General features: G+C 37.0%; 1 protein-coding gene across 8 annotated transcripts; it reads left to right on the top strand.

The window, feature by feature from the left end:
* Positions 1 to 93: 93 nt before the first annotated feature.
* LOC135461865 (cytoplasmic dynein 1 intermediate chain 2-like) lies at positions 94 to 20,713 on the top strand. 8 transcript variants are annotated; one of them, XM_064739126.1, is made up of 17 exons: positions 94 to 273; positions 749 to 836; positions 1,287 to 1,404; positions 1,953 to 2,074; positions 4,375 to 4,395; positions 7,951 to 8,034; positions 11,856 to 12,020; positions 12,638 to 12,800; positions 13,344 to 13,443; positions 13,723 to 13,848; positions 15,539 to 15,685; positions 16,079 to 16,192; positions 16,710 to 16,843; positions 17,504 to 17,648; positions 18,490 to 18,630; positions 18,937 to 19,062; positions 19,741 to 20,713. In XM_064739126.1, the coding sequence occupies exons 1-17, from the start codon at positions 163 to 165 to the stop codon at positions 19,876 to 19,878; spliced, it is 2,043 nt and encodes a 680-aa protein (XP_064595196.1). In that variant the 5' UTR covers positions 94 to 162; the 3' UTR covers positions 19,879 to 20,713. The 8 variants fall into 8 exon arrangements, with proteins under 8 accessions (XP_064595196.1, XP_064595198.1, XP_064595200.1 ...); XM_064739128.1 differs by having other exon boundaries at positions 11,886 to 12,020; XM_064739130.1 differs by lacking the exon at positions 7,951 to 8,034.
* The last annotated feature ends 209 nt before the right edge of the window (positions 20,714 to 20,922 follow it).

The following is a 20,922-nucleotide window of genomic DNA, read 5'->3' on the forward strand; positions in this document are numbered from 1 at the left end:
GACACTCTAAAGCAGAATTTGCCAATAAAGTCAATGTCCGGCTCTTCGTTAAAGGCAAGTCCACAAAACTGCGTATTGAGATGCTGAGAAAGAAATGGAGGACATGAAATGAACTGATGTCGTGAACTTCTTACTGTAGGCGTCTGTATTTTACCTGTCAGAATGTCTGAGACAAATAGAAAAGCAGAGTTGGAGAGGAAAAAGGCTCGCCTTGAGGCGATGCGACAAGAGAGACAGAGGAAAGAAGAAGAAAGAAGGAGAAAAAACATAAAGGTAAGAGGATCGTCTGCATCTCGCATGAAAATTTGGGTGACGTCGAAGCCCGAATATGTGATAATGAACAGTATATGGTGAATGAATAATGCTGCATGGGATGGTGTTCTGGGGGCTTCTGGTTTGGCCTTTTTGTATCACTGGAGAGTATGGTCCAGTTGCATTTCATTTTAGTCCTTGATCTGAAGGTGAAATCGTTGAAATTCGTCACTGGGCAAGTGCTGCATAAATTATGGTGTATGTCACTGTGACTGTCAGTTGTGCTGGGTTAGCTTACTGCCAGTCACTAAGTCGGTTTCACTGCACAGACATCAAATGGCAACAACTTAAGCTAACCCCCAAGACATTAGTAAGTATTCTCTGGCTTAGTTCAATTAAACTAACCTTGATAGGGACTGTCACAAATCTGTCATATAAGGATACATGCCCCAATAGCTCAGTTTATTTTGTACATTATCTCTTGTTACTTTTGTAGACTGAAGATGTGGCAACAGCAAAAGGTACAGGTGGAAAGTCCCAGGATGTCGATCAGCTCTTCATGGAGTTGGGTCTCCCTCCATCTGGTATTACCCCATAGAGACTTACAATTTTTTGTCTTTTTTATGTTGTACTTGATAAAATTATAAAGGGTGGCAGATAAGAAATTTGTATTCTTGCCTGAACAACAAAGATTGCTTGTTTTGAATGGAAATTGAAAAATTTCTTGTGCTCATTTTAGGTGAAGCTAGAGCTTTCATTATATAGAATTTTTTCCACCCTCAGCCAGGGTTAGAAGAAATTAATTTTGTTGACTTTCTTGGGCAATATTGAAACCACATGCAGTAACCTCAGCTTTGGTTTCTTGTTGTCAGTTTCCTTCATCATTTAGCCCTTCTCATATCCTTATTTGCTTAGGTATCAGAATTAATCAAGCAATGAAAAATGAAATTACAGTGGAGTTAAATAATGAGGTGGCAGAAAACCTGATCTTAGGTTGACCATCCTGTTCATAAAGCCAACATTCTTGTTTTCAGCTCCTAAGGGACGTGAAGTACCCTCCACAGATTCATCAGCTACAAGCACACCTAGTCACAGCAGTAGTCATGAAGGCGAGCAGTCCGCAGCTCCAGTTACGCAGACTGTCACCTCAGGGTAATGGCAGATTTATATTTTGAACACCAGTCACTCCTGAGCTGTGACTGCCTAAGACCTTAGTGATGTGCTTTGATCTTTTCATTTATCCTGATTGAAACGCAAGAAATTGTTTGCAGTCATACCTGAACTAACCCCTTGACTCCTGCAGGGTTTCATTTCATCCATGGTAGTCATGTAATGGCATGAAATAAAGATACTCTGTGACAAAGATGTGCATTTGATTCATGAAGATTGTACTGAGCTCGTATAGAAAAGCCTGACTGAAGATTAGGATTAAGATTAGTCAGAATTATGTAGATCGTAGCTAATTGCAGCAGCTTTTTTGCTGAGTTTTTGTTTACAGGTTGTTTAAGCAATCATAATCATAATGTAGGTGGACTTTGGCTTAGCACATCATAATAATGAAATTCAAACCTCATTAAATTATATTGCTAAAACTTACATGTCCCTGATAAAGATGGATTCCAACTGAATTATTAGACGACTCCCACTGACAATGTTTGCATCGTTTTGTGACTCATGTAGACATTACACGTTTGTTACAGTCAAAAATCTAAGGTGAAGTTGTCCGTGTGCAAAGTTTCTGAGACCAACATCTTACCAAAAGAAATGGTTACGTACAGCAAGGAAACTCAGACAATTGTTACAGAACCAGCAGAAAGAGATGGTAAGTGTCAACATCTGATTCAGCATATCTCTCAGTGGATTAATCAGTTATATCCCAAATTAACTACCCAAAGGATCTTGTAAATTAATCATTCACCTGTTAATTGTATTGTAGGTTAATAGTTGAAGTTGTAGTTGCTTGATTAATTCCAGTAATGAAATTAACATTTTTTAATGGTTTTGAAGTCTTGATGGTAACAGCATACAAGTGTGATTAATAAAAACCCCAACAAATTTTATAATTTACTAGCAACTGATATTACATTATAAATAAGATGATAGTAAAAATGACATTTGCATTCATGAAGATATTCAATGGAAGTATATAGAAGAAAATTGAACAAAATACAAGGTGGTTAAGAAATTAGGCAAGTGAGAGCACATGTGCTCAAGCATATACTTTTTGAATCAAAACTAGATACAACAGAAGATAAAATTAAACGCGGAATTCTTAGACTCTGTTACTCGTGGAATTTGTGGTGATTTTATTTGGACACATGTATCGTAAAATTGCATTCTAAAATTGCGAACAATAAAGACCAGTTAAGAATATGAGACATGAACTCCTCAGATTCACAAGTTAGATAAAAACAGCTAACTGGAAGTACAGCATGTACAAAGAACCATGCCTGTTGGTTAATTAGGAGTATTTGTTGGGCTGCACAGACTCTAAGGTAGCTGTTTATTTGCTTCTGTAAGCTTATTTCCTACCCTCCCATACCATGGCCTTACCTGCTTTAATGTAAGTCTTGAAATGAGTCTTTGAGACTTCACCTGTTCATTTGAGTGAAATGTGCTGCACATGTAACAAACTGTGTTTGGAGGACATGACAACTTCAAAGTTACTCTGTTAAGTTTTGCTGTGAAAGGCATTGGATTTCAGGAATTGCTTCATTTGACTGCAGTATATTTTATTCCTGCATTTTTCTCATGTCATATGTTTATATGCTTTGGAAAACCTATCCTTACACTGATACATTTTCTGTATTGGTCTAGTGCAAAATTTTGATGACTTAAAAAAACCTTGTTCATTGGTAAATTCAGAACAAAACTGTTGGAAAACAAAGATTGATATGAGACCTGTACACAAAGTTTGATTTGCATGGAGAATATGAAGTGAAATACATTCTCTATGTACCAGGCGAATGCACACTGATGATAAAGCTTTTGCTTACTTTGTCATTTCTTTGCTATGTCTGATATGTTCACCATATAAACGTTCACTCGTATTATGGTTGAGTTTCTGTTTGACAAGATTTTGTAATCTTGAGTGTACAATGAAAATGAACTTTGTTTCAGAAGAATTTGTTTCCATGCATTACGTGATATTTTGTTATCATGAGGATTCTAGTTCAGCTCTATAGGCGATGAGCTTAACTTCTTATACACAGCTTGCCATATATAAAAGAATTTCATTTTAAAGTTGAATATGATTTGTAGATTTAGGAATTTGTGTGCATGCAGTTATTAATGTTATCTTGCATTATTGTATTGGACTGTGTCATGTTTTGACCTCTTTATTTGATTTTTCTTTTTGCTATTTGTCTCATTTCAAAACTTATTTTTTTTTGTTTATGTTCTAATTGTCTCTAGTGCCTTAAAATGTAAAGCTCTAAATGTGTGGAAAATTTCTTGTAGAAGGAAAATTATTATTAAGATTGATTGTGGGACTTCGATGAATATAGACATTCAGACTGAACTACTACTCCTTGTTCTCAGTTATGTGGCGTGGATACAGAATGCTGGCTTTGTTAGATTATAAAAGTTGAATGCAGAAAGGAAGACTGAAAATACATTTAGCTTGTTTGCACCTGAAGCTGATTTAATTACCAGTTAATTACATTGTACCATCATATAAAAGCACACTCAAGACATAGACTTTTTGGCACCTGTTATGTGCAGATCTGTGCAACAATGTTCACATTATTGTCATTTTCCCATCTTGAACACAGAGCAGAACACACATCGACTACTTTGTGTTAGTCTGCACAAAAGTCTGTCTCTCCACTATTACTTGAGATATCATTCTTGTTGTAATGATTATTTTCTAGCTCGTTTCTTGCAAGGTTATAACTACAAAGCTCATCATAACTTCTTGAAGGGTAAAAGCCATGTAAACTTTGTACTTTGTGATCAAACCTTTTCTTGTCTATAACTGTTTCTGACATTAAAAAAACCCTGCCTTTAAATTAGATTACACTTTGCCGAATGTTTTGTACTTGTGATGAATGAGAATGAATGAAAGTGAAAGTATATGTACGTGTTGTTGTTGTCTGACGGCTTACTCCTTTTGACCTAAAGCTCGCTCCCGGGATTACTACGGTAAGTGCAGTTCAGCTTTGTCAGCTTGCACTGGTCACCACTCCCTGGTTATCATGGCTCCCCTTAATTGGCAGTGTGAACAGTTTGGCTAGGAGCTTGTCATGCCAAGTCTGCGTGCATTGAGGACTCAGAATGTACATTTAACACTTTGACAACACTATTAGAGATACAGGTTCCTTACAGTCACAGTAGGGCTCTTAAAGCTAGCATGGCATTGATGGGTTAGATTTTGGGTTATGGAAAGCATTTCTGAAATTTACACACATTATGAGGTGATGAGACGCAACAGTTGTTTGTGGCAGAGACTGCCTAGCAGCACTCTAGTCTGGTTATCACCACAGTATCCCCCGTTTGAGATTAGCAAAGGAATAATATGTGATGGTACAACTTTCATGTGTTGCGATTGAAGAAAAATGCTGTAAAAGTTCGGCTACATTCGTTACCATTTGATAATTGATAACTTTCAAACATGACCTATCTACCTTTAGTGGAATAAGAATGCTGTGTCTATTCCACAAGCATCATTGTCACGTAGGTAGAAAGTGCATGCTTCTTAGAGCCTCTTATTTCACCTATCCCTGTTGAGCACCTCCTCTTTTTGCATGATAGACATGTATATTTTCTCTTTGTATTTCTACCTAGTGGGTGACATGAGCTTTTTTTGTGGTTTTTGAGTCTTGTGTTTTGCATGATGGTTTTTGGCTTACAAAGGCTATCAAGTTAACAATACTGATTGAGACACCTTTTTAATTTGCTGAGGAATGTTTAGTTAAAAGTGGTTCTTAGTCTTACATTGATTATATCATAGACATTTGAAGGACTGTCATGTCAGATTTGAGGAAAGTAGAAGTGGAGTGGAAGTGTTATGTGGAACAAGTACACATGCTGCATTTAATGGGTGTCTATACATTGGTTAGATCTTTTTTAATGTAGGTATATTTGTTTGATCTTTTGTTTTTCATTATGTTCGTAAAAACCCTGTAAATATAACATGTTGTGCAATAATTTATTTTCCCAGTAATGTTTTATGATTGGCCATTTTGTACTTCAAGCAAACAGAGACAAACTGTTTTGGTTGGCTGGGGATGGTTCCCATAATTTTCCTGAATTTGTGTGTTTTCCTTTGTAATTGCATTCAATTCTTTGGTATGAAATTACAGGAGAAATTTTTAGGCGGCATTGTAGTTCTGATGATAGTCAAGTAGTGTGTTAAGTGCAAGTATGCATTTCCAAAGGGAGATCACTCTGTGTGTACACCATAGGGCTGTCTGCCAGAGTACTGACGCTCCAACACTGATCCTTTAGATAATGCATAATTTACCCTTTGTTAACATCTACCTTGTTACAGTAACAAGACTAACAAGAGTAACAAATAGGTAACAAGGAGATCATTTCTTTGAGATGCTCAGGCGTGATAGAAATCTTAATTGTTGAACTATGTTAGTTAAATATCAGCACTTGTAGTTGTGTATTTACTGTCGTTCACCTAAAGTTTAGTCTAAAAAAAATGCATTTTCGGAAGGCTTTAAAATGATATTTTTGCTACCCACAGTTTATTTTTTTTTCTTTTTTTTTTTTATAAAGATACTACAGCCCCCTCCCCTCTCCCTCCCCCCCAAAGAAATCCTCTTAAGTGGCAGAGTAAAGTAAATGAATTTGTCAGAATCCAGTAAAATGCACCTATTGCTGCACTTTGGGTGAAGTACAGTACTTACATGTACTTGGGCAGGTATGGGCTATTCAAGCACAGCATTTGTAGTTTTTGCACCTGTTTCCCTCGCAACAAAGATAATCTTGGATATAAAGATCAGTTGCCTGTGTTATGATGTAATTCAGCATGTATTTCTTAATCTGGGTTTACATAGTTTATGTTAAAATACAATACATGGATACACATTTTACTACAGTAAATTTTTTTTTACATTAGTTGACAATTTGACATTATTGAACATAAACTGGTTTCTTGAACCTTAATTAGGATGTACATGTACCTGGAGACATAGGGAACTGGATGCGATTAAAATTTGAGATTGGCATTTGAGCTACTCCATGCCAGAAGTACATGTACTTAATCTAGATTAATGTTAAACAAGCCCAGGCTTATCTAGTCAGAAAATAAAGACTTGTGTCAGTAGTGCATGTAACATAGGGGGCAAACTTTATGCTTTGTAACAGATCTGAATTTACAATTAACATGTATTCACATGCAAAGTAAGATGGATTGATACCAAGAGCTTACTGAGTTTTATTCAGCACTGTGCTATGATTGTGTAACGTGTGTTTTTCTAGTGAAGTGGTAATACAGTGTTTTATGTTCTTATGTGAGTCATTTTCTTCATTATTTCTTCAGGCTGACTTTGCCATTTGTATGTTTTTTTCTCTTGTCCATCTCACCTTTATAGTTTGCTCATTTATTTTGCCCATGGTTATTTGTATGGCTCTGTCGCTGTTGAGTGTGCATTGTTTAGAAATATTCCTCATGTGCAGTATGTCCTTGGGTAATGATTAAGATTTAGCATGATAATTCATTGTTTCGTAATGCTTATTTCTGAAGTCTTTATTTTATTATGTTCAGTTTTGTTTCTTTGTAGCTTTCTAAGGTTGATAACAAATACAACAGAGATGTTAGTACTTCTGATCCACCAGGGCCGACATTCTCATATCACATCACTTTCAGCAACATTTCATGAGCTATTCAAATTTGTTTCTTTTGTCTGAGACACTGGGAAAAATGACCTACATTGTGCGGTTTTCTAGCACATTGAGTAAACAAATACTTGTTACCAAGTATGGCCAAAATTTTTGTTTTACACTACTTTGAGCTGCATTTCACAAGTTGTTTGTCTTTCTGATTTGTGTTTTTTTTCTGTGTGTTTGAAATTCCACATCATTCAGTTTTCTGGCACGTTGAGTTCACATTTACATACATGATTCAAGATTTTCAGTTAAAACCGAAAGTGACAAAACACATTAAAGTGTCATTGGTAAGATTCAAGACTAAATGGAAAAGTTAGATGGAATAAGGAACCATTTTTTCATTCAAATCTAAACATCCATGTACATGGACCACCGGTAGTCCTGAGCAATTTGTAGGATAAGTCTAAAGTTTTCTCTTAAATTTTTGAAAGTGTTGATGAATGCGAATCAATAATAAATGAGTAAACTGCAGAATATTTTTCTTGGGAATGATGATAAAATTGTTAACGAGACTAAAGCTGATGTATAAATGATCACAGATGCACAAAATTCTAGTGGTTACACCTGCCCATGGCTAATTTGTAATCCTACCTCTACTACTGAATATAGGTTGACACTTGAAATACACAGACTTGCGTGACACAGTTGGATCGGCTGATAAAGAATCCTTTGGGCTTTCTGTGTGTATGGTTTACAGTCACACCAGGTTAGGGATCCAGGGTATTGTGTAGATACAGTATAATGAACTACAGCATGTCCCCACTAATGACAGTTTGTCCACAGACTTGTGGTTCACTGTCAGCCTTCATTAAACTTCTGCACCTTTCCTCTCCATATACCATATTATCTTGCAAGCAGGCTCGCCAAGGTACGGCTCCCCACGCTATGGCTCTCCAAAGTTTCATTTCCCACATTTGGAATGGGATGATGAGTTTGATGAAGGTAGGATTCTGCCCTAGACCCCCCAGGGGGAACATCTTCAGGGGACACATCCAGTTAACTGTCATGTTCTTCACAAGGCTGTGTTCAGTTCTGCAATGTCTAGGAATTTTTCTGCAATTTTTTTTTGTTTCCCTTAAGCTCTTGATATGTTGCCAATGTAATCCAGGTTAATACCAGCTTTCAAAAATATTAAATCTAGCATCCGATTATCTGACTTAACAATTTGTTGATCTAAGTTATTTTCTAAAGTCAGCTACATGTACATGTATATTAAAACATGTTGATCAGTAGATAGTGTATAGTTCAGTTAGTTGGTGTAAACCTGGATGTGCTTGTCTGTTGTGTGGTAACACTGCCTGTATATGGATAGGTAACACTGCCTGTATATGGATAGGTCACGCTGCCTGTATGTGGATAGGTCACGCTGCCTGTATGTGGATTGATATGCACTATATACATGTAAAAGGGCTCCTCTGGAAACAGTGTGCTGAGGTTTATACACTCTTCTGTTTTCTTGGCTGTCATGTTAGTGCTGTGCTGCTGTTGTATGGTTGTAATGAATGTTTGAAGCTGTTTCCCTATTCAGCACGCTCTTTACCTTCCAGTGTCCCGACTTCCACACCTGCACCGTCGAACCCAGTATTGCTGTTGCATAAGAGACATGATCTGCATGAGATAGATTCACCAGTGCTGAATGCCAGATACTTAACACATAGCTTTTTTAAAATGTTACAATTATTAAACATAAAAGATCAAAAAAACTCCTAAATCAGGATTGTGCTATTGACAGTATTAAACAAATCATGTTAGGTTACCTGATTCTGTGGATGAGTGGCAGAGTTATTTCCCTTTCAAATGTGAGCGTGTAAAGGCAGAAGAGGATAGATACGTATTTGTTATGGGTGGTCTGGATTGTCAACTGACATTAACGTGCATTTAAGCTATTTGCTTTTGTAAGAATTGATCAGGTTTTTTAGGGCTCTTAATCAGTGATATTCTATAGAAGATTAAAATTATGTTGGCATCTACGTGAACAAGAAAGATCTATTTCTAATGAAAACTTTTGTATGAGCATGTAACCAGCAAGCTGTTTGCTTAATTTAGACTTGCTAGATATTCTATAGCCTTTCATCTCATCTTATTGAACTTGTATTATCAGTGGTAGAAGTGATTCACAAGAATATGATGTATAATTAATCATCAAAAAATTCACCCATATCTAAACTGTACATTTTACCTGATTCTGGGAGTTTTGTTTGGGAGTGTTGCAAGGTTTGTTTTGAAGGTAGGGGGATGTCTTGCTGGAAAAATGTGGATTTTACCTGATTCTGGGAGTTTCGTTTGGGAGTGTTGCAAGGTTTGTTTTGAAGGTAGGGGGATGTCTTGCTGGAAAAATGTAGATTTTACCTGATTCTGGGAGTTTCGTTTGGGAGTGTTGCAAGGTTTGTTTGAAAGGTAGGGGGATGTCTTGCTGGAAAAATGTAGATTTTACCTGATTCTGGGAGTTTTGTTTGGGAGTGTTGCAAGGTTTGTTTTGAAGACAGGGGGATATCTTACTGGAAAAATGTAGATTTTACCTGACTCTGGGAGTTTTGTGTGGGAGTGTTGCAAGGTTAGTTTTGAAGGCAGGGGGATATCTTACTGGAAAAATGTAGATTTTAGGACATTTATTTTCCACTGAAAATGTAATTTTTTTGGCCAAATTTTAGGTTATTTACCACACTGCTACTTTCCGTTTTGATGTTGATCATTTGTCGTTTCTGTTCATGTAAATACAGGAACAAGGAATTGTTATGAGCTTGTTACCTATATTGGGACTATTAATTAAAATAGTAACTGATTATAACAGATATTGACAATAGACATGGTTTTGTAGGAATGAGGTGTATTTCATTGTATCTTACAAGTGTTGAGTTGATGTTGTGAGTTAGAGCTGAGTGTTTGGATATTGTTGATAAGTGTATATAATATAATATTGATTTACTGGTGTAATTAATATTGATACCTGAAGTTTTACATGTGTTTAATATCGTTGGTTGGCCAGATAGAAGGAGGGTTGTCTCTATATTCATACATGTGGGTGTACTTGTAATATCACTTGAGAAAGCTAGACAAGGGTTAGCTAGTACATAGACCTGAAAACAGTGGATAGTTAGGTAGTTGGTTTAGTTTGATGACAGTTGGTTTTGGATATGGTGCATTTGCCATTAATTTGTTTCATCTGCTGATTATTTTTGAGGTTGAGGTTTGCGTGTGCTTATGTATAACATGCATCAATTGAGCTGGTGTACAGGTGTAGGGTTGGAATGATAATTGGTCATCCAAAAACGTGGAACTACATTATGTAGAGTTTGAAGTAAGAAAAAATAGGATACTGTTTTGTATAGAGTTTGAAGTAAAAAGTAGGATACTGTTTTGTAGAGTATGAAGTGAAAGTAGAATTTATTGTGGAATGGTCAGTAGGTGTACATGTATGCGTTGTTGTAGCTGAGATTTGTGGTTTGTGTACTGTTGTACTGTTTTCTGTTCATGGCTGTTGTTACAGTGTTACATGTTGTTTGAGGCATATACTAGATGTATAGTGTAAGGTTTTAGCTTGCCTTTGTAGTGAAAGCTTGTAATGTATGGAGTACTCTTATATATGTTTAATATTATTTGATATGTTTCATATTTAATAATGTTTTTGTAGAGCTTTGTACGTAGATGTTTTAAATGCTAATTAATATTTAAATGTGTATATGATATTTATATGACAATAAATGTACTATCTGCTTCACAGACGTGTTAATTCTAGTTAAAGACTTGTTTTTTTTTTTTTTTTAAGCTAGCAGCGAAGGTGTTAAATAGAGTTATCTTGCTGAACGCTGGGGCATTGAAATATGACATTGTCTTTGTTCTCTTTGCTGTTCCAAAATTCTTTTCCTTTGCCAATTATTCAACAGACAGCATGGCGTCACCATTTCCTAATTATCCTGTCCTCAAATCTCTACTGCTTCTCTTTACGTTTGGATGTGTACTACATCATCATTTTGGTGGATGGGAACATCCTTTGTCTTAGTTCATGTTTGAAACATCTTTTTGGACAACTACTCAAATAACTTAAGCACATAATACACACCCTAAACTCTTGTAATCAACTCTACTGTAATACATGTAAAACATACGATAGTACACTCATGCAAACATACTATATTAAAAAGATCAAATGTGCACAGTCCTAAATTTTGAATCTGTTGTGAATTTTGTCTGGCACCTATTAAAGAGTAAGAGGATGGATGAATTCATTCTTGTGCTGCTATTCAAGATTTGATCGCTGGATAAGAAAGTTTAGAAAGCCATTTAGTACCATGATCAGTCATTGTGAGCATTAGTTGATGGCAAGCAGAGTGTTGACATTAAGGTGCATGGAATGACATTTCTGCTGAATTGAACACTAATAAAGTTTCTGGAACTAACCAAACGGGGTTGGTAAAACATAATATCTTGGATAATTTTATCTTTTTTGTGACTTAGTTGCATTTAGTCATAGTGTAAGATGACTGTTGTATTCTTTTCACCTTTGATTAAAAAAATGATTTGTCTTTTACATTATTGAAGTTAATTGGAAAATGTTAGATTTGACTTTAATACATTATATGTTGAAAAGAACGAACAGTTTATACTGTAAATATCATTGTATACCAGTAGCAATGTAGGTGTTTGTATTTTTGAAATTATAGAAGATAATGTAATAGCATGAACTCTAAAGCTTTACTAATACACGTAATACGCCTGCAACCAGCATGTAGTTGAACAGCCCAAGGAAAGTATTAACATTGCAGTTCTTGTTTATGATGATGATGGGCGTACAGATGATGATGCTGACTCGCTGGATGTGACGGTCAGCTCTCCTCCTGTCCAGCCTCATAAGATGCCTCACGTAGAGATGGTCAAGCCGGCGATGACCGAGGCTGAACTCCTGGCTGCCCAGAAGGAAGCCCTGGAAGGTGAGTGGACAGACAAACAAGTGATGGTTTTCTATGCACTACCTTATGATTCTAATACCTGGGAGGAAGATTTTGTCTTTATCAGTCTTATTTAAAGAAAAGACAACAGAAGAGGCAGTGTGTATATAGTGAAGGAGCATGCCACCAAGAGTTTAAAAAGAGTAACAGTTTATATTTGTGATGTATTTTCGTGATATTGATGTAAGCAAACTATCTCAATTCAAAAAAATCAAAAGCACTGCCACGCTACATGTATCAATTTTAACCATTCAGGCTTTTTTTTTTCTATGACTCTAGAGCACAGCCGTTTCCACCGTGACATGATGCAAACACTGTCTTGACTTGTTTACATGTAAATTGTATGATAACCGGGATGAATATAATAGATCTGTTCAATATAGACATCACCTTTCTGGTTTGTCTTATATCGTATAAGAATTCCTAATTAAGAGTTGTTTTATAGAGTTAACAAACATGTTAGAAAGAAATGTCAGACTGTGGCTTTTTACATCTTTACATACACTATGTCTATGGACGAATCTGTGAAATTATTTTTTTCCTTCAGCCTAATGATAATTGAATATGTCTAAACCAACAAATCTGTTTTATGTTTGAAGTAAAATTGCGTGACATGACTGATGAAGAGAGAAAGCAGATAATAAATACAGAAGAGTTCCAGTCTTTCTTCATGAGAACATCTCGGATCGTGGAGCGGGCTCTGGCTGAGGATCTGGATATATTCACCGATTATTCTGCTGGAGATGGTGAAGGCAAAGATGAGTAAGTGGTCAGTTATCCTGAGTAAGATAAAAAAATATTAAAGTTAAATTTCATGAAGTTTTAAAGCCATTCCTGTTAAACATGAACATTTCATTCCATATAATGTTTTACTTCACTGATGTTCCTTGGGTTTTGTTTTTTGCGCTTTCGAAACATAAAATTCAATCCAATTACAAAGGATAAATTTCTGTACTTTTCTCCAAAAAGGTTTTAACTGACATATATTCAGCAGAAAAGTAGATATTTGTTTGATCTCTTACTCCTGTTATGTGCATTGTTTCTGCTGTTTTAGTGGTAGATGTTTATCATGTGTACAGTGTTTTATTTGTTATCTTGTATGATGTATTTCAATGATCAGCTGGCTGGAGAGAGGTTAAAGCTGAACTGTGACGTCTCAGTGTTAGATGTTTTATGCATGTATTTGTTATCTTGTATGATGTATTTCAGTGATCAACTGGCTGGAGAGAGGTTAAAGCTGAACTGTGATGTCTCAGTGTTAGATGTTTAACTCATGTATTTGTTATCTTGCATGATGTATTTCAGTGATCAGCTGGCTGGGGAGAGGTTAAAGCTGAACCGGGACTTTTATGATGAAAGATGGTCCAAACACAGAACAATAACAAGCATGGATTGGTCCACTCAGGTAAGGGATAACCTGTCGTAAATTGAAACTTAGTAAATCAGCCTGTGATGTAGTAAAGATTTGACATCTTTAGCTAGCACATTAAACTTGCATTGGAATCTGATAGTGACAATAAGACTGCAAGATCTAAATTGTGTTATTGCACTTAAGTGCTTATTAATGTATTGAAAAGGTTTGTAATAAACAGAAATTAGAGGTTGAACCAAGTACATGTATTTATTTCTGGACTCAAGTATTTCAAATCCTGATATTAGTATTGACTTTTTGGATTGGTTACAGTTCCCAGAGCTACTGGTTGCCTCGTACAACGCTAACGAGGACATGCCACATGACCCAGATGGCGTAGCTCTTGTCTGGAATGTCAAGTTTAAGAAGACCACTCCTGACTATGTGTTCCATTGTCAGGTACAGTTTGTGCATAGTGAACGTGTGACCAGCATTTCATTGTAGTGGATGAAGATAGTGGGATAAAATATTTATTGAGAGTTTGAAATAGCTTTTTGTAGGTATACTGTAAAGTATTTATTATTTGCTGGAATTTATTTTCACAGATTTTCTCCAAAAATATCTTTGTGGGAATTTGTTTTCGCATATTTAAGAGAATACTAAAAAACAAATCTTAAAATTTTCCAAGGTACAATATGGCCGAAATTATTCAAGCACGTTAAACAGGTATCATCGTGGGTGGCTTTAATCCTTCTTTATTTCCTGCTGTGTCACTAATCCTTGTGATCTGGATCAGAGATTAAAATAGTGGGGGATGGATTATCAACACACAAGAAGATTACTTTCGCACCTACCGTGAGCAGTACTCAAACAGATGTCACTTCTTTTCAAACCACTGATGAATACTTTTAAACACCTGGCAAAGTGATCTGTCACCTTTTGAGCAGTTTAATGCAAAACATATGAATTCCCCATTATCGGCACCTATCACTCATTCTTTATTAAGCAACATGGTAAGTTTTGCATGGTTTTCAGGTTTAATTGTCCTCTGTAGCAGGTCAGAAACTGCAAACATTGCTGTAGCTGTCAAACGGCCATTGTGTTGTGTTACACATTTCACAGTTTGCCATAAGCTCACTCACTGGACCATAAGAGAAACACAGCCAATGGGATAGTGTGTATCAGAGTGACATTCATCAGAAGCCAGCATGTGCTGGTATCTACTTTTCTTTCACTTTAAGGGCATAGGGAAGATTGATCAAACTAAAGACGAATAAACTCCCACTTTGTTTTACACCCACTAAGCCTTAGCACCAAAGTTTGTTTGTATTTAAACCATAATTTTCCTTCCTTGCTGTTAAAAAATTTACCTGGCCTGTCAGATTTTCTTAGCGCAACTCCTGTCATCCTGGCAAAGATTTCACTTCATGATTACTGTTACCTGTAGTATATGATTCAATATTGGATATTTTTTTTCGCTGGAATAATCCGCGAAAATTAGTTCCACGCGAAAATTAAGTACTTCACACATGTCTTCTAGAAATGAGATGTGCAGGCATGTTCAGTTTTGCAAATAGCCCTATGCTTGTGATAAGATATCCCTGAATGAAATATACTCTAGGTCAAATTTTGAACTGAATTTTCATATTTATAAGAAAATTAGTCCACAGTTAGGGTATTTTAGGAAAAAGGCGCCTTCCACCATTGCCTTGGTCAGGGGGTGCTTTAGTGTGGAGCGCCTTGTTCTGACAAAATTAACATGGTACACATGGCGATGATAATGGTGAGTTTTAACCCCATGAAATAAATAAGTAAATATATTTCATGTGGAAGCAGGCTGTGGCCTAGTAGTTTAAGGCACTTGTCCTTTATTCACTAGGACACACAAAGTGTGATTTTAAACCTGGCCTAGCACAGGGAATTTGTAGATTACTCAACTTTCACTGATTGTGGTAACAAGGTTAAAATTAAGCAGTCAATGAAGCCCATGGAGCTGTTAGTGCAATCTAATGTTCATTGAAGACCAAATGTCTTTCACCGTTGTGCTGTGCATATCTGTACTTCACGTTTGAAAAAGTCCGTCAGTGATTTGCTAGTGGTATCTGGTTTACCCCGGGCATTTATGCTTGGTCCATTTTGTGTTTTGCAGTCTGCTGTAATGTCTACCTGTTTTGCCAAGTTTCACCCTAACCTGGTAGTTGGTGGTACCTACTCTGGGCAGATTGTGCTCTGGGATAACCGTGTGAACAAACGTACTCCTGTTCAGAGAACACCCCTATCTGCTGCTGCACACACGGTACGTGTTCATTCATATCTCCATGAATTTATTTGTCATCAAAGCTTTTCTGTGTGTCGATCAGCATCATGTCCAGGCCTTCTTCTATTTTCAAGTTAAATACCGCATAGTCTTCAGTATTCCCAGTACACTGTCTTGTAGGTTGACAGATTTTTGGATACTCCATGATCAAGCCTGCTCAGCCTCTAGTCAGAGACCCAGCTGTGCGCCTGAGTGGTGAAAAACAAATTGTCTAAAGACTAAATCTTGAGCTCTTAGTACATGTATGAATTTGCTTTTAGCCCGGTCTATAATGTTCAACTTTTATTAGCATTAACTAGCTGAAGCTTTGTTTTCCTGTGTGTTGTAACCCAGACTAATTTACTGTGTTGTGTTTTGTTGTCATGTTTACAGCACCCTGTCTACTGTGTTAATGTGGTAGGTACACAGAATGCCCACAACCTGATCAGTGTCTCCACTGATGGCAAGATCTGCTCGTGGAGTCTGGATATGCTGTCTCAGCCACAGGTACTTACAACAAACTTGTACTTATTTGCCACATAAGCTATGGAAAACGTTTGGGGAAACTCTGTTTAGAGCTTCAATTTTGAGTTCTCATGATAGGTGATCAAACTATCATTTCTGTTAACTCACTAGTATCCTAATGAGACAAAACACATGAGACAAAACAACACGAGACGTTCAGTTTCTAAAGATTATGAATATTCAGAGCGTGAGTGGATGTAGAGATAAAGGGAAATACCAGTCTCATATTTTGGCATAGATATAATACTTCAGTATTCTAAGTAAGAATCAAAAAATATTATATTGTATAAGTTCATGTTTATTTGATAGTTGTTTAACACTGTACTCAGAAATTGAGATTTATGGGTCGAGGAATTCAGAGTGCCAGGGTAAACCATCAAGCTTGGGAAATTTGCTGACCAACTTTCCCCACACATGACCTACAGGCTTGTATTGACCACTGCAGTAAGTGGAGTATTTGTACAAGTTACATTACAGATGTATTCCTCGTGTTTTTCAGGACAGTATGGAGTTGATGCATAAGCAAGCTCGGGCTGTGGCTGTCACCTCCATGTCCTTCTTGTCAGGGGACGTCAATAATTTTGTTGTTGGAGGAGAGGATTGTGTGGTGTACTCGGGCTGTAGACATGGCAGGTTAGTAAGCCAACATCCAGATCAATGTTCTGTTATCTGTTATTAAATGTATCTCACACTAACTGCCCCTGACACTCATTTGTTTAGTAATCCAGACTGTGAATTCTGTTTAATTCACTGTTATATGACTAGAGTGATGACATATGAGTCATTGTGATTTTGAGAATGGAATACTGTTTTTTTGGACCATTTTCTGGAAGACCACTGTTCCACACGGATAGTGTGCATAGATGTATCTCTATGTCAAGCATGTAAAAAGTTGTCAGTAATTTAATAAAGGTCAGTGGGTTTCCCTGGCCACTCAGGTTTTTATCCACCCATAAATCTGAACCCCAGCATATGTTAAAGTGGAATATTCCAGAGTTGTGGTGAACAAAAATAGGTATATAGATAAATACTAATACCATAGTATATTGCTAAATACCATAGTTGCTGTAGATGGTTAGCTTTCGACTATTAATCTCCATGAGTGTTTTATTAAATGGTGGATTGGCTGGCTTGATACATAAAAGTTTGCAGTACTTTTTTAGGGTGAGTTTTGCTTGTTTTCTGTAGTCAAGTATCAAGAACTCCCATCCGTGATAAACCTAAGGTTTCTCTTCTTTCCTACCAGTTTCAGCCGATACACTTCACCTATTTTTGTGACTTGTTTGTCCACAGTAAAGCTGGTGTGAATGAGGCCTTTGAGGGCCACCAGGGACCAATCACAGGGATTGACTGTCACACAGTACCTGGCCAGATCGACTTCTCTCCTTATTTCCTAACCTCTTCCTTTGACTGGACTATCAAGCTGTGGAGTATAAAGGTAATAGGATGTCTGTTAACATTTCTTAGAAATAACTCTGTTAATAATTTTATGGCCCAACACTTTCTGGTATGCGGTACATATTTTTTATCATTTAACGTTATTGTCCCATGACATATAATGCTTGGAGATACAGCAGTCATGTTGCTTGTCTGTCCAGTCTTCTCTCTGTCTGCCTGCCTTGTCAATGCATCTCCTCCTACAGTTACTATTGAATTTTCAGGAAACTTTGTAGGCATTCGCATGGCAGAGTTATTGCCCTTCAACCATTGAATAGGAACTTGTAGATAGTGCACCTTTGTCAACAAATCTCATTCTGCAGTTTTGTTTGGATTTTTACGGAACCTTGTGGGAATGATAGAGATTGTGACAGGGAGGATGTGCTGGTGCTGTTTGGGTTGCACTGCATGAATTTGTCTAAGGTTATTGCCCTTTGAACATGGATTTGTAGAACTTGAAAGGTTGTTATAGTTGTATACTGCTTGCCACTGGTTGGCACTTCTTGATCATTGCTTTTTGATTTGTGTGCTGAGCTTTCTTAGGTTTGTAGACATGTCTCATGATACTTTCATATAGAGCACATCTCTTTGCTGAGTACACGGGTGAGCAGTATAATACGACGTCTTGCACCATCTTGTTAACGAATCTGACCCTGTTTTAAACCCATAATGCATTGTGCGTGCAGTTGATGACGTCATTATGCAATGGGTCTGTTGAATTTAGCTGCCAATGAGTTTGTCATCTACTGATGGCTGTTGTTTGTGCACACTCCAACGTGGAGTGTTGTGACCAACGTGGATTTTGAGTCTTCTCCATTGAATGGTCATTGTTTGTATTACAGGAGCAGAAACACATCCACTCATTTGAGGACAACAGTGATTATGTGTATGATGTTCAGTGGTCTCCCATCCACCCAGCCCTGTTTGCCAGTGTGGACGGTATGGGCCGCCTGGATTTGTGGAACCTTAACAGTGAAACAGAGGTAACACTGTCTGCTCAAATACAGTTTATATCAGTCAAGAGTGACATTGTGAGTTTCTGGTAAAAAGTGCAATTCATTAGCAGCCTGTATGACTATACGATACTTGCTAAGTGTTCTAGCTTACTCCTAACAGATGCCCTGACCCCAAGATTTCAAAGCTGTCTTGGTTTTGGACTTTGCTTAACTCCTTTGTATTAGGATAAAATTTTTAAAGTAATTCACAGTTTTAGTGCACTAAACTGTTTTGAAGTGAATAAGCAAGTCTAGTACATGTTTGTGATCCTGGATCCTGTTGATTATGTCTAGGTGCCGTCAGCCACGGCGGCTATGGAGAACACAGTGGCTCTGAATCACTGCCGCTGGCATGAGAGTGGCCATCAAATAGCGGCCGGAGACGACCTGGGGCGTATCTATGTGTATGATGTCGGAGAGGTAAGTACAACCAGGTCATCTTCATCAAGGGGTAGTAAGTTTTGAAGAAATTGAATTCAAGGATATAGAGGAAAACAACATTATAAGTATTTCAGATGTGCATGTAAACTTAAGCACAAGTTCTTGGGAGACATTTGTGTTTGCTGACTTCACTAGGAAGAATGCAGGAAGGGTTCTCAGTGGCTGAAGGGTTAGCACAGTGACTCCGAAACCTCTTACCAATGCCACAGTTGTGAGCTGAAGTCCATCTCTTGGTAAGGTCTGTCAGCAATCTGCAGATGGTCATGGTCTTCCTAGCCATGTTTACTTCCACCATAATGATCAGTGCTGTCGTATAAGTGAAATATTCTTGGATATGGTGTTCGTAAATTTAAATGAATAAATAAATAAATAAACAAACAAATTTCACTTAAGGGTCGTACCTGAACATCCTCTGTAGCTTTTAAGTGATCAATTTTGTGCTTTGTACGTATGGAGTAAAAAAAGGGCGTCTCCTCTTGTTTGCCATAACCCATTACAAAACCAAAGAATAATCAGCTTCTTTGAATGGCGTTTAGAGGTTCGTTGGTGATCAGATGCATAAACAAATTGCTTCTGGATAACTACACCATTTATTGGTGGCAACATTTCAGTGTGGATTCAAAAGTTTTCATCATTCTTTTGATTTTCTCCTTTCAGCACATTGCCAACCCTAAAGGGGATGAATGGAGCAGGTTTAAGAACACGTTAATGGAACTAAGACAGAATGCTGCCGAGAGGGAAGAAGATTCCTTATCTCAGTCAAGCTTGGGCAAGACATCTACCCCACTCAGATAATAGTCTGGAACGTTTTACAACTTAAATCTCTATATTTCATGGAAAGAATTCTCGTGCACGTTAACTTAAAGTGACTGAGATGTTTTCATCGCTTGGTTCTGGACTCATGAGATATGAAATCAATGCTAAAAGTTCTCTTACTGAAGTGTGAACAACCTCAGATAGGAAGAAGTGCTGCTTATCTATTGTGAGGTTTTGGTGTGGAGGCGAGTAGGAACCACCTATGCTCAGTTTCTTCCAATATTGTTAAATTCTTATGAAATGTCTGGGCTACATTGAATTATTAAAAAATTTGAAATTGTCAATAGAGCCTGTCTAATAAACACTTGTATATGAGAAAGTATTTCCCCATTATGTCATGCTTCATGGTTTGAATATTTGTCTCTACCGTTGTCAATAGCATGTAATGTTAGGCATTTGGAAACCTCAAGTCTAATGTGATTGTTAAAGCAACTGGTTAACCTTTATGTGTACCCTCTTTTCTTTTTAATCGTTATTTATTTTGTGGAATATTTGCAGTAAAATTAAAAAGAGTAGGTGTTACATATTCTGCAAAAGTACAAACATGTTTTGTTCCAATGCTGACCACACCAAATCATGATTGACATCATTAAATGTAATTGCATGCAGAAAATGATAACAATCACGTAGAGCCTTCACAGGATCCTAAAGTTTTGTGTCATCTGGTCTAGTGTCTAGTAAGGCATGGGAAATGAAACCAATAGTTTGCTACATTCTTTTCTGTTAATTAATGGTGGCTTGGAGAATGTAAACAAAGATGCTTGTGGATTGGTGAATATTATATTTAAGAGAATACAAATGCTTTAAAACTTTACGATTGTTTTCAGAGTAATTTTCTAGATTCATTGATATCTAAACAAGCAATGTCATAAACTCTGCTTCCAGAATCTGTTGCGAGACTGGGTTGTCTGATGGCTTTTGTCACAAGGACAAAGATTAATGACTGGACATTCCATTCTGGATAAAACACAGTTTTTCAGCTTGGTGGTCTCTGTTTTGAAGCACTGAATTATGGACCATTAT

This window comes from Liolophura sinensis, chromosome 1, assembly GCF_032854445.1.
Source record: "Liolophura sinensis isolate JHLJ2023 chromosome 1, CUHK_Ljap_v2, whole genome shotgun sequence".
NCBI lineage: Eukaryota > Metazoa > Mollusca > Polyplacophora > Chitonida > Chitonidae > Liolophura > Liolophura sinensis.